Source organism: Cnephaeus nilssonii (genome assembly GCF_951640355.1).
Source record: "Cnephaeus nilssonii genome assembly, chromosome: 2".
Classification (NCBI taxonomy): Eukaryota; Metazoa; Chordata; class Mammalia; order Chiroptera; family Vespertilionidae; genus Cnephaeus; species Cnephaeus nilssonii.
In genome coordinates this window covers 47,601,804-47,615,085 of record NC_137073.1, presented here as the reverse complement: position 1 = coordinate 47,615,085, position 13,282 = coordinate 47,601,804, and the positions used below count along the sequence as shown (strand labels likewise).

General features: G+C 39.9%; 1 protein-coding gene across 1 annotated transcript; it reads right to left on the bottom strand.

Annotated features, from left to right (window-relative positions):
- Positions 1-1,335: 1,335 nt before the first annotated feature.
- On the bottom strand, positions 1,336-12,975 carry TMED7 (transmembrane p24 trafficking protein 7). The gene is made up of 3 exons (XM_079793734.1): positions 12,522-12,975; positions 7,623-7,868; positions 1,336-4,477 (listed from the first exon to the last, which is right to left on the bottom strand). Exons 1-3 carry the CDS (start codon positions 12,714-12,716, stop codon positions 4,241-4,243), a joined length of 678 nt encoding a protein of 225 aa, XP_079649860.1. The 5' UTR covers positions 12,717-12,975; the 3' UTR covers positions 1,336-4,240.
- Positions 12,976-13,282: the final 307 nt, after the last annotated feature.

Below are 13,282 nucleotides of genomic sequence, written 5' to 3'. Positions count from 1 at the left end.
AGGGCATGTACCTTGGTTGCGGGCACATCCCTAGTAGGGGGCGTGCAGGAGGCAGCTGATCGATGTTTCTAACTCTCTATCCCTCTCCCTTCCTCTCTGTAAAATTCAATAAAATATATTTTTTTAAAAATGAGGCAGTTTATAGGTGGTACAGGTTTCCTGTGCTATCTGAAAGCTGAGTGTTCCTATGAAACCTTTCCTAAGCATAAATGGGGTAAAGAAAAGAAGCAGTTACCATTAATTTACATGGGAAAAATTTTAAGCATTCCCAGACCAAAAAAATAACGTACTAAATAACACATAAAACCTAAAATAACATGAACATATAATGAAAGCAGTGCCACTCATGCTGCTCAGGGTGCATGCTGCCTCTATAATGGTTCCCTGCAAAACTGCTGCTGAATGCTATTTTCACCATCCTATATAATAAAAGGTTAATAAGCGAATCAACTGAATGGCGGAACAACTGGTCGCTATGACGCACACTGACCACCAGGGGGCAGAATCTCAACGCAGGAGCTGCCCCCTGGTGATCAGTGTGCTCCCACAGGGGGAGCACCTCTCAGCCAGAAGCCGGGCTCACAGCTGGGGAGTGCAGTGGCGGGAGACTCTCCTGCATCCGTGGCAGTGCTAAGGATGTCTGAATGACGCTTAGGCCCACTCCCCACAGAGCTGTCAGTTGGACATCCCCTGAGGGCTCCCAGACTGCAAGAGGGCGCAGGCCAGACTGAGGGACCCCCCCACACACACACACCGAGTGCACAAAGTTTGTGTACCAGGCCTCTAGTTTCTCATAAAAGGACAATCCTCTTTGGATTTCTTCTAGTTAGTGAAAACAAGAACATATAATGTAGATCTTTTTGTAAAAGGGAAGTGGTATATTATGAACTTTCTCTTCATTTATTTTTTCTTGGCCAGTCCAAGATGTTTTGATGAAATACCAAATAAATAATCACTCTGTGGCTACAAAAATGTACTCCAAGCTATAAGTTCATAGGAGCTTAAATCCTAACAGAAACAAGTCAATTTATTGATTTTTTAAAAAATTCTACAAGAACTGATTGGTGCAACCCTACAGAACCAATACTTGTTTAAGAGAAATTTGTTTTTCTTTTCAAAAGTAACTAAAAAGCCTCTCTGATTTATTTATATATTAATTTGCTTAATTTTTGAAATCAATAGTCATAGGGTTAGCTTTGTCCTATTTAACTATCAATGTTACACATTTATAAACTAAGCAAATATGGACAGTACAGAGATTTAAGTGAAATCTAAAAGAATAGAATTGCTTTTAGTCCACTGTATTTTCAAAGTTGATGAGCATCAAGCCAGAAGTCAAGTAATGACCACACACCATTTATTTCTTTTAATAGTAAAAAGGATGTTTAGATTATTAGCAAAGTAATCTTATAATGTATCTTCACAGTTGAAATTTAAGTATTCATTTGATACACTTGTATATCAAAGTCCTTTTCCATTATTTAGTCTACTTTAAAAATATATACAGCTAATGATGTTTAAATATTCTGAACCATATGTTCAAATATAAATAATATTTCATAACTTGTTGCATCAAGTTATGAAAGAATTAAAGAAAAAAAATGAGCTACAAATTATATAGGAGGAAGAAAAAAGTTTACTTAACACTTATGTCTGGCTAAATCTGTACTTTCTCATTTATATATACATACCCAGTTGAGTATAGGCAGCCATCAAACATTAACCAGTTACATACAGATTAGACTAAGCCTGTACTATTTTCTACGACAGGTAACAGTGGTGATTTCAAACATATTAATATATCTCAATAGTTTCATCAAAAGTTATTTGTAGCAATAGTCTAATATTATGAAATTCTGATAGACACAGATGAAATCACTGCATTATCTATGCCAAATTCAGCACACTAATGGTACCTGACTCTGCTTACTTATGGTCTAAGTATCTGAACAAAACAGAGCAGACAGGTAACCAGAAAGGACATTTAAGAACACCCATGCTTATGAATCACATTAACATTAGTGTTGAAAATTTCCAAATCTAAATACAGAGGGACACTTATAAAGCTGTGGGACAACTCCCACATAAGAATCCAAATGATAAAACTGCAAAATCTTAAACTTCAGTTTTTAATCTGATATTAAGAATTTGCTATTTGGTCTTAAAAATTTTTAGAATTAAAGGGTTAAAGTTGAAAACATATTTATCCCTTACTACATTGCAGCATTTGAAATTAGCCAGCATGACAACTTTAATTCCTTTTGCTTTTACATGCAGTAATATACGTATATACGCATTTAAAGACAGCTTAAAACTGAGTTAACTTTTAGTCAGTAGTGGTGATTAGAATTGCTATCCAATCAGTATTCCATGGCACCACATATCAAAGTCTATACAATACGTGCTGGAAGCTAATTCCAGCATGTCAGCAGGGCTGAATCATCTGGAATGGCTGAGGGCATTTCCCAAAACCTGAAAAGGATGCATAAATGATTGCTTGCTGCCAGAGAGCTGAGAGCATTTCAATCTACATGTTATTGCCTCCTGCTGGCCAAACACCTGAACAGCCAAAGGCAGTTCCTCCAATCCAACAAAACCTCTGTATACTAAACCTTGGCCCTTGATATGTGTATCTACCTTGCTTTAGAACAATTTGTGTTAATAAAAAGTGAGGGGTCCAGAGAGACAGAAGAACTTGGTTCCTTGAGCTAAGTCTTCTCTGGCTCTCCAAAATGCCTTCCAAAATTATGTTTCGTCTCTGGACTCTTTATTAAATTACACATAGCGCCTTCTCCAGATTCCCAAACCCCTTCAAGGTGCTGGATCAAGACCCCTGGCATTAAATATGAGTCTTTTTCAGCACTTACCACTTTGGGTGGGGAAGGGAGGCATGGCAAAAAGTAGTTGCATTATTTTTTTTTTTATAGCAGAAAAGCTTTAAACATCTATACAATTTTACAGTATCTTGTATTTTATCTTAGAACAAAATGTTATTCCAGTCAGCTCAATCTATATAAGTTATAAAATACAAACACATTCTAAACCATATAGTGTACAGAATATGCACTATTTAATATTCATTAAATGCAGTACAATCAAATAAAAAACACACAGCATTCTAAATTTTTAAATCTTTGGGATGCTAACCAGAAATTATACAAATTACATATACAAGACAAAAAAAGAATGGAAAAGAGAAAGAAAAATAAAATCCAAAGAAACTAACTTTTCAGTGCATCACACCTACTGGGATTAAATGTATGGCACTTTTAAGATACTAATATTACAACTATCAATTTAATCTGGGAATGACTCAAAAACATTAAAGCCACATAATGGCAAGAACGAGCCAATTAAATGTTTAAATGAAACAGATCACCTTTTTTCTTTGTAAAAGCACCGAAAATGTAATGGGTGCAGATAACTCAATAAAATTCTTATTTCATTTGTCCCTACACTATAAAACATTGCAGTACCTTAAATTATTCTGTATTTATTCTAACTGGTATGACAATCTGATTTTTAAGGCCTGAAAACTCTATTATGCTACTGAAACATACTATTTTCTATGTGGTAAAAATATCTTTATGAAGAAAATAACATATCTGGTTATAAATCATAGAATAAATCCCCAAACCAAAAATCTGACATTTTCCAAGCTAGTGAAAAATAAGTTATACCATGATGTATCAGTTTAAAATTATATCAATATTAACAAACATTTCTATGGTACATTTTCCCCCCATGAAAATTAAACAGTGCAGAATAGGGCTTGGGCTATAGTGAGTCACATTTGGTTTTCTGAAAAACAAAACCCAATTTACTATAAACAATTAAAAGGCAATTTTCTTCCTCCATAACACATGTAGATATTAAATCGAAGGTTTTAAAAATATTCACTACCTATAAGAAAAGTAGTTTTAAATGGCAAAAAGGAATCAAAATACCAAAGTTTAGTGTGCGAAGAATAGATATAAACAACCAAGAAAAGAGATCACTGGTGTATTGGTGTTGAATATTTAACACGAATAGCCCAAAGTAAGTCCCAAGGTTTTTATACCTTTACAAATAAAAAAAGGTGTCCTTTCCATAGTTTGGGATATGCATTGTGTATTCCCCCAAACAAGTATATGAGTAAGGTTTTTAAAATGTTGCCAATATTCAGTTCTTCAGTTACCTAAAATTAATTAGAGGACAGCAATATTACAGTGGCAATGGTGCATCAATTCCCAAAACGTAGTTATGATCCAACACGAGTTGTGGTGGTTCTTTTATCTGAGAAAAAGCTTTTCAGAAGAAATACCTGCCCTATGCTAACCACCAGAAGAATGAGGGCTTCTCCTACTGACCAATAGGCCACTCTTGTATTTAAATCCTCTGCTCGGCTTCGGCCTTGAGCTTCTCTCAAGCGGAAATGGGTCTGATAGTCAATGACAGACTTCAGAGCTTCATGAATCGAAACACAGGCAGATTCCATCTAAAGAGAAATATTTCCAGTTAGCATGTTTAATATTTTCTGTACACTCCATCTTTCATTTTTAATTTCTTATTTCATTAACATTCACACATTTATGTCAGAGGTCCTGGCAATGCAACCCTTTACTCATTCCCACTAGTACAATTGGTAAAGTTAGAGATCCCATAAAGCAGCTGCTTGCCCCAAACTAAAATGTCACAGCTGTGGCATCTGTAAGGATGGAACACTAAGCTGCTAACAGCAGCAAAAATACTTATCAGTTAAGGTTTGTGGCTATAAAATTTCAAACCCAGATTCCTTAAAAAGGAAAGATTAGGAAGAAGAAATTGGGTAGATCAGTAAATATGACCAATCCTTATATAATAAAAGGGTAATATGCAAATTGACCAAACAGCAGAACGCCCGGTTGCTATGACACACACTGACCACAAGTGGGCAGACACTCAACGCAGGAGCTGCCCCCAGCCCGCAGGCCCCGATCACCTGCGGGCCAACCTCTTGGTCCCTTCCCCCAGAGGGCAGGCTCTGATAGCCCATGGGGAATGGGGAACCGGGGGTGGATGGCAACAGATGCGGGTGGCACCAGGCCAAGGCCCCCACCCCACTGGTCGCCCCACACACAGAGGGCGACTGGTGTTGGGGGACAGGGATGGTGAGCGGGCGGGAATAGCCAACCGCTCAGTTCCTCTCCACGGCTGGTAGGCTCCTATCGACTGATGGCGAATGGGGACCTGGGGGGTGGGTGGCAGTGGGGGGCAGGGCCGGCTGCCGGCAGCCAGGGAAGTTGGCCTGATCACAGGCCAGGCCTAGGGACCGTACCCATGCACGAATTTCATGCGCCGGGCCTCTAGTAAGACTATATACACATATAAATCAAGTATGGCATAAAAATAGATTGTTAGTCAAAAGTTATTTATCTATTTTAAAAATATGTGAATCTGAAAATAGGTCAGAGTACCTTTTTAAAAAAAAATAGTTACCAATTTGTTAAATAAGTTTTTCCCTCATACCAATCAACCAAACCCATATATATGTTCTCTATGGGATACAAGTTTGTTTCACTGTGTAATCAGTTTGTAAGCCTTCATCTTACTTTTTTTTTTTTTTTTTTAAAAGAACAGCTTGCCCTAGCTGGTTTGGCTCAGTGGATAGAGCACCAGCCTGCAGACTGAAGCGTCCTGGGTTTGATTCCAGTTAAGGGGACATGCCCAGGTTGTGGGCTCAATCCCCATTAGGGGTTGTGCAGGGGGCAGCTGATCAATGATTCTCTCTCATCACTGGTGTTTCTCCTTCCCCTCTCCCTTCCTCTCTGAAAACAATTGAAAATCCTATCTAATAATAGACAAATATGCAAATTGACCATACCTCCGACACACCCACAAGCCATGCCCACAAGCCACACCCACCATCCAATCAGAGCGAGTAGGCAAATTAACCCAAACCAAGATGGCTACAGCCACAGAGAGCAAGGTTTCCTAGGTAACAGAGGAAGCCAAGCTTTCTGCCTGACCTTGCCAGGCCTAAGCCTCCACTCAAGCTACAAAGTTTCAATTATAGAAGGTAAACAAATTTTATATAGCATATAAAATTAGTATTCAAATTTCCCCCAAACGCCTCAAAAGTTGTTTACAAGTCAGAGTCCAAACAATGTCAACACAATAATTTGGTTGATAGGTCTTTTAGGTCTTCTTTAATCTTTTGGTTCTCTCCCTTTTTTCCTTTCTCATCCATTTATTGAAGAAACTGGGGCCTCAATTCCTGTAGCATTTCCCACTTTCTGAATTTTGGTAATTGTATTCCCATGGTGTTCTTCTATCCTTTGTATTTCTTATAAACTAGTAGTTGGAACTAGAGACTTGATGGGATTCAGGTGTATTGTTCTTAGTGGGAACATAGTATAGGCAATGTTGTGTACTCCGCTACTGCCTATTATCAGAAGACACATGTCTAGTTACCTCTCTACTTGTGAAATATCATTAGATTTAGTGATATCAGTCTTATCTACCCATTATAAGGTTTCCCATCTGCCTTTCACCTGAGGGTTTTACTGCCTACTCTAGATCCAGCATTTTATTACTGGTTAAAAAATGGTGATTTACTAAAACTATCATTTTTTTTTTTTTATTAATTTGTTGTTGTAAATCCTCACCCAAGGACATTTTCCCACTGATTTTTAGAGAGACCGGGAGAGGGAGAGATAGAAACATCAATGTGAGAGAGACACATCTACTGGTTGCCCCCTACACGCACCCCGACCAGGACCGGGGATTGAACCTGCAACCACGGTATGTGCCCTTGACCACAATTGAACCCGGATCCTACAGTCTGAGGGCCGATGCTCTATCCACTGAGCCAGACCGACTAGGGCTTCTTACACATTCTTAAAAACTGCCTCTATCATCATGATTTTGCCAAGAAATGTGGGAACAATGAAATACCAGTTTAAGGTTTTAACAAGCAGGTGTTAAATAATTCCTTTGAATACCTGAGTATCTTTTAGATAATCTGAGCTCATACTGTATTTGAACTAGAACTAAATTAGCCCTTTCATCAGCTGAACAGTACCTGTTCACTGACTTTAAATTTATTTTGCTATCTTTTTCTCATTAAGCTGTTCTTCAAAATAAAATCCAATTTAGCTTAACTATTTTTATTAGATGACTTATCATTAATCTTTTAATATTTTACCTTAAGTTACAGCAAAAGTTATTGTACCAGTAGCTTGAAGAACATAAATATTGGTAAAAACCACCTGTGGTATCTTTATATATTAATTAAGGCATCATTTTGCATCTAGTTATACTAATCTGCTAAGCTATGGTAGCAATATTCCTCCATGAAAATGCTTCAGAATGCTGGAACGCTGTTTAGACTTCCTAAATTTCCTTTGCCACTGATGTTTCTACTTAAATGATCCTCCTATTTAAATACTTCTTATTTTCTTTACACTTAAAAGTTCATAAAATCCTTTAACAATGGTCTTCACTGAAAAGTCTGAGGTTCTCTGTGAAATGCCTAATCTACTATAAGAGTTAAGATAAGTCTTAATGACTGTGTTAAAAATCAAAATTCTGTGTGTATCGAGGTAATGCACATAAATTATGTGTTTCACACACCAACATTGTATCATTGACTTTTTATTTACCTGGGTAAGAGCACTGACTCGGTTCTCACTAGGAAACAAAGGGGGGTCTTCTCCAACTTGAAAATCAAAATATACGGTTTTATGTGTGAAAGTAGAAAATTCATTGCTGAAGCAAAATTTGTATGTCCCATTTTTGGAGGCTGTGAAAGTAAAACTGTCATACTGTTTCTTCATCTCCTTGTATAACACATTACCATCAGGATCTTCTAATCGACAATCTACATCATAGTGACCACCAGTAATCACCTATAAAGAGAGAGAGGGGGAAAAAAAGAGATCACTGCAATTAACAAGTTTTAGAAATAACCAGATTTCCTATTAAAATGGCAATAAAATTATAGGCTAAGGACCTTTACTATCACAGACAATTTTACATTTTTTTATTTCTACCAGTGGATGGAACTTGGGGAGGCAGATTTCAGTTCAACTAAAGGTTTATAAAAACTGAAAAAAATTTCCTCATGATAGGAGAGAAGGAACTAGCTAATTAGCCAGACAACTATTCTAGTTAATGTAGATCTCTTATATCACTTAATTCTCCCAAACAAACCTACCAGAGGTTTTTTCATTTTTCCATCTGACAAACTGAGTTAAGATGAAACTTGACCTCCAAAGTCGTACTCTTTACCCTTAAGCTTAATGTCATGTAATATTTTTCTTCTGCAAATTTTCTCATCTAGTTTCCTATTAGTATCATCCAAGCATACCCATGGATAGAGAATGAAATAGTAAGGTAGGTCAGTCCTTAGCATAACACCCCATCATAGAACTCAAACTAATTTTATTGCCAAATTACAAATAGGTTGTGTTTAAATTATTTTACAAGTCAGTTACATAGAATTTGATATATATTTTGTTTTAAACTACAATGCGAATTGAATAGACTTACCGGCTGTTCTAAGAGTATTATCATCATTTATAAACTTGTTTCCAAGAGAAACAGAAATGATTAATGAGTAAAGCAAAAACAAAACAGAACAACATAAAAACAAAAAGACCTTTTATCTGGAAAGTTTGTATTTAAGGGCAAGCACATTGAAAGGAAAGCTGGGAATAGATAACACGTTTCTGAAGAGGATTTTGGAGCTATTTTCAAAGGCTTATGCTTAATCAGTCACAATTTGGGCAACTTGCGTTTTCCAAGTGAAGAGAGAAGGGGGAGATTTTTCCTGAAGTAACTGGACAATCACCAGAGAAAAGGGGGAGAGGAATAAAGAGAAGAAAGGCCTCCTTATATGAGAAAGAACTGATGGGAAGAGGGAGGAGACAGGAGAAGAAAATAGGGTGCACGTATACACTTGGGTAAGAATTCATGAGGAAGAGACAATGGGTTTGAGGTTTCCCAAACATGAGACTGAGTGACACAAGCCTGTATTTTCAAGCTTGAACACTTTGGTTAGCATATTATTGACATTCTAGATCTGCAGAACAGAGATCAAACTTTGAACTTCAAAGAAGAATGGGTTACTTATATGACCTCTTGTAACTGTACTATGCTACAAGATCATTTTGATAATTAAATGAAATTATGCACTTAGGAAACTGTAAAGATATGTAAGACTAATATTAGAGACATAATGTTTTGACATAAAAAACAGTGTCTTATCATTTTACCTCTCTCCCCAAAAGTCAACAACTTTTCTTCTGGATAGGGAGGGGGGAAGAAATATGTTATCATTTTATTCACCTAATTCATATTGACTGTTGCACTTTAAATAATCAAATAAGTACATACATACACAAACTGAATAGGGCCAGAACTTATAATAATGCCACTTTTCTTCCAACAAATTTTCAAACAAGTATTCTCATTTCAGGTAACAGTAACCCTTTACAACCTGTCTAGTCACATTAGATAGAAACTGGAAATCATCTCGAATTAAGTGGCCCTACCAGTTCAGTTAAATCAAAGGAATCTCTTGATGTTTTTGCCTTTCTCAAATACATCCCATCTTTTCTATTCCTAATCCACAATCCAGACAGGACTATTGCCACAACTTACTAAAAGTTCTTCCCACAACCCAATCTCTCATTCCTCTAATCAAGTGTTTCTCAACTTTGATTAGATAATTGTGGGCTAGGTAATTCTTGGTTGTGGGGACTGTGTTGCCTTGTGCAGATGCCAATAGTCTCCCCTTCCCCACACATGTCTCCTGGAGGTGGGGCAACCTCCCTATCCTTCTCCATACCCCACTTGCTTAAAACCTTTTGATAATTACACTTCCTTTTAGAAATCCCCTTTTGATTTCCTCTACAGAAAAATCCAAACCTGTTAACAATGGCATCGGTTCCCTTGTACCTCCTCCAGGTAGCCTCAGCTCTTCCTTTATACCCTTTCTCATTCTGTGTTCCAAAAACAGCAGACAGCCAGAAGTTCTCTGAAGTCCTCGCTTTAAATCTTTTCTAACAGTTAAACAGAGTTTTTTGCTGAAGAAGAACCAAAGGACCCAAAATGACAATACTCACAAATCCGGTTTTTTACAGGAAAAGAAACATCACAGCTAAAAGCTGTCTCACAGAAACAGATCAAGAAGTTAGGTTTTGGCTTCTTTGTGCTCCCTTTGAGGGGTGTGGCTACACAAATACTAGTACTCTCTCGCTCAGATCAGGTACCACCAAGTGTGCAAGGAACACCTTGGAACTAGCCCAAGAGTGTTGGCTTGGTATTTTACATTTTGCTGGTCACATAGGCATATTCCTGATAGGTAACCAGTCTTAATACCAAGCCTCTGGGAGGTCTCAAAGAGACCAGGTGCAAATCATCAATCTCACTATTATCAATTAAAAAATACCAACAAACTAGTACAAATTACCCCCAAAGCCCTTGGGTCCACAGTTACAAAGCAACACTATCACTCAGTGTATTTCAGTGCCAGCTAAGGCTAATTTCAGGCCTGCTGGAATTTAGTCTTACAAACATAATATACCTACCTAGGATGTCCTTTTTCGTCCTGCGGACTTGTAACTCCTATTTATCCTTCTAGACTCAGACCAAACATCAGCCCCTCAGCTAAATTTCCCAATGATCCTTCCTCCTTCAGTCAGCACCAAAGTTCTGCCACCCCAAATGTGCCTTCTGGAATATTGATTTTTAAGCTGATTAAGAAACAAAAGACTCAAAAAGACTGTTACCTCCCCTTTTCCCACCCAGGGTTTGGCCCCTGCAGACCCCCATTTCCACCCCCTTTTCTAAGGAGATTCAGATAAAAAACCTTCTTCAGGAAGGGAACCTCATATTCACTTTATCACACAAGAGGAAAAAATTTAGCAAAGCCTGTTTGTTCCCTAGCCCTCCGCCCAGTGTTCCTGGTTTGCCTAGCAGGAATTTGTCTGCCACATGTTCTGCTCTTTCTGGGTTACCTGTGAATTGTCTATTTCTCCTCTGAAATCCCAGACCCTGCCCACACCTTCCGCTTTGTCCAACATGGCAGATAAGCCTCAACTGCCCAATGGGTTGGATCATTGGGATACGTGGTACCCCTGCATATACATCCGTAATAAACTTTGTACATTTTCTCCTGTTAATGTGATTTTGAGTCCAGCTAGAACTTTGAAGGAGGGAGGAAGTTATTTTTTTATGGCCCCACGATACCTACTGTGTACTTTCACTGTTGCATTTAACATTAAATGACTGTACATGCCTATATAAGCTCCTGAGGTCAAAGTAAGTCTTGAGTTAACCTGGAACTGCATACTGATTCTGCTACTTGCTATGTTTTATGTCCTTGTGTTTTAACCTATGGAAGCCTGTTTCTTCATCAATAAAAAAGGAATACGAAATATACCTATTTCATATCGAGTTGCCCTGAGAATTAATATACCTGAAATGCTTGGCATACTGTCTCCACATAACAGGTCCTGTTTGTAGTACTATGTGGTTTGACCCCTGCTGACACCCCTCCTCTCTGCCCCCCTTTCTGGCTTCTGATTCCCAAATATATAGGACCTCTCTATAGTTTTCAAATGATCAGTTACACAGCGTCCTTGCAAAGCCTATTCCCTCTTCCTCCTTATTGAAGTATGTACAACTCATTCTTTACAATTCAGCTTAAAATCACTTCCTAAAGGAGGCCTTCATTGATCCCAAAGACCAGATTGTCTATTCCGTATTTTCTGCTCTTAAAGCAGTTTTGATGAATGAGCAGGTACTAAGTAAGAAAAGAAGGGTAGGATAAGCGGGGAATCAGGAATGAAAAAACACCCTTCGGTGTTCTGATCACAGCACCTAGCACCGAAAAGCTGCTCAAATACGTGAAATAAGTCTACCAAAGAGAATAGAAACAGGAGTCAAGATTGTCCTAACCAACTTAAACTACATTCTGCCAAATAAAGCTTCTTCTTCTTTTTTTTAACTATACTTCCAAAGACAGAAGGGGCCTCTCTCATTTATTGCAGCAATTCTTTTTACACCACCTTGATGGTCATCTGGCCTAAAATGATGCTTTTCCAAAGACAGGGATGCGTTAACCAACAGTTCTACTATCAATGAAAAAAAGTTAAAAGCAATGGAGCTAGGTATTGGCAGCATCTCACATCTGATGAAAGCAGAGGTGGGATTAGAGAGTGGGGACAGACACTGGGCACTATAGAACAGGAATAATTTTTTAAAAAAGGAAAGTCTTTTAAAAATGTAAGCCCAATGGCCTTCAAATAAAGGACATTAGAGAAGGGGGGGATCACAGCTACGGAAAGCATTTCTGAAACTCATATATATTAATATCTGGTCTTAAATGTCTCTCGTCCACGGTTTAGAAGAGGGAAACCAAAAGCTCATTCAGCTGCCTAGAGCTGATTCCTGAATCAGCCAAGGAGTGAAGAAACCAGGTCGGGAGGGGAGCACTGGCAGATTACTCCGGATCCTGGACCGAGGGCGGGGGCCCGGGGCCGAGCCCGTAGTACCTGGAACTCGAGGGTGCACTTGGTGCCCTGCGTGATGTCCTCGTAGAAACACTGCTTGGCATTGTCGGGCAGCTCGAAGGTGATCTCGGAGGCGCCGCCGGGTCCCGGAACGAGCAGCAGCAGCAGCACGAGCAGCCGGCAGCCCCAACGGCCCGCGGCGGCCGCCCAGCGGGGGGCAGAACCCAGCCGCGGCATCCCGAGGCGGTGGCGGCGGCCTTCACACAGCAGGGGAGACGCGGAGTCGGGTCTGCGCGGACTCACCGCGCCGCAGGCCTCAGCCCGAGTCGCTCCGAGCCTCGGTGAGATTGGGGATGAGGAGCCAGCCGCGGGGGGCAAGTGGGGGTGCGGAGAGACCCGGACCTGGCGCCGAGAGCCACCTGAGGAGCAGGTATTAAAACCCGCACGGAACCGGCGGAAAGGCCTGAGGTGGCCGGAAGTGGGGAGCCAGCGCTTGGGAAGGGGCGGGGCCTGAGGCACCTGCCCCAGCGACCCGGATGTACTCTCTTCGGACTGAGGGGAGAGACGTGGGAGTGTATACGTGGAAGCTCGCGAGGCCTCCGCCGCAGCCTGGGACGAGGGGCGGGGCTCACGTAGGGAGCGGGTGGGGCGGGGCCAATGTAGGGAGCGGGTGGGCGGGGTTAGAAGAAGGGGTGTGGCCGGCGGGCTCCTGTCAGGGCGTTCGGCCTACTGAGCGAGCTCCCGCCGGGGAGAGTAAGCTGCACGGGCTGGTGCTGTAAGAGCTGAGAGCTCCCAGGGAGTGA

Bases quoted from the DNA above. Each gene is read 5' to 3' on its own strand.
- TMED7 (XM_079793734.1), bottom strand. From the start codon at position 12,716: ATGCCGCGGCTGGGTTCTGCCCCCCGCTGGGCGGCCGCCGCGGGCCGT. The intron at 7,869-12,521 runs GTACTACGGGCT...CTCTCTTTATAG, and splicing joins AGTGCACCCTCGAGTTCCAG to GTGATTACTGGTGGTCACTA. The intron at 4,478-7,622 runs GTAAATAAAAAG...ATTTCTCTTTAG, and splicing joins GAGTCAGTGCTCTTACCCAG to ATGGAATCTGCCTGTGTTTC.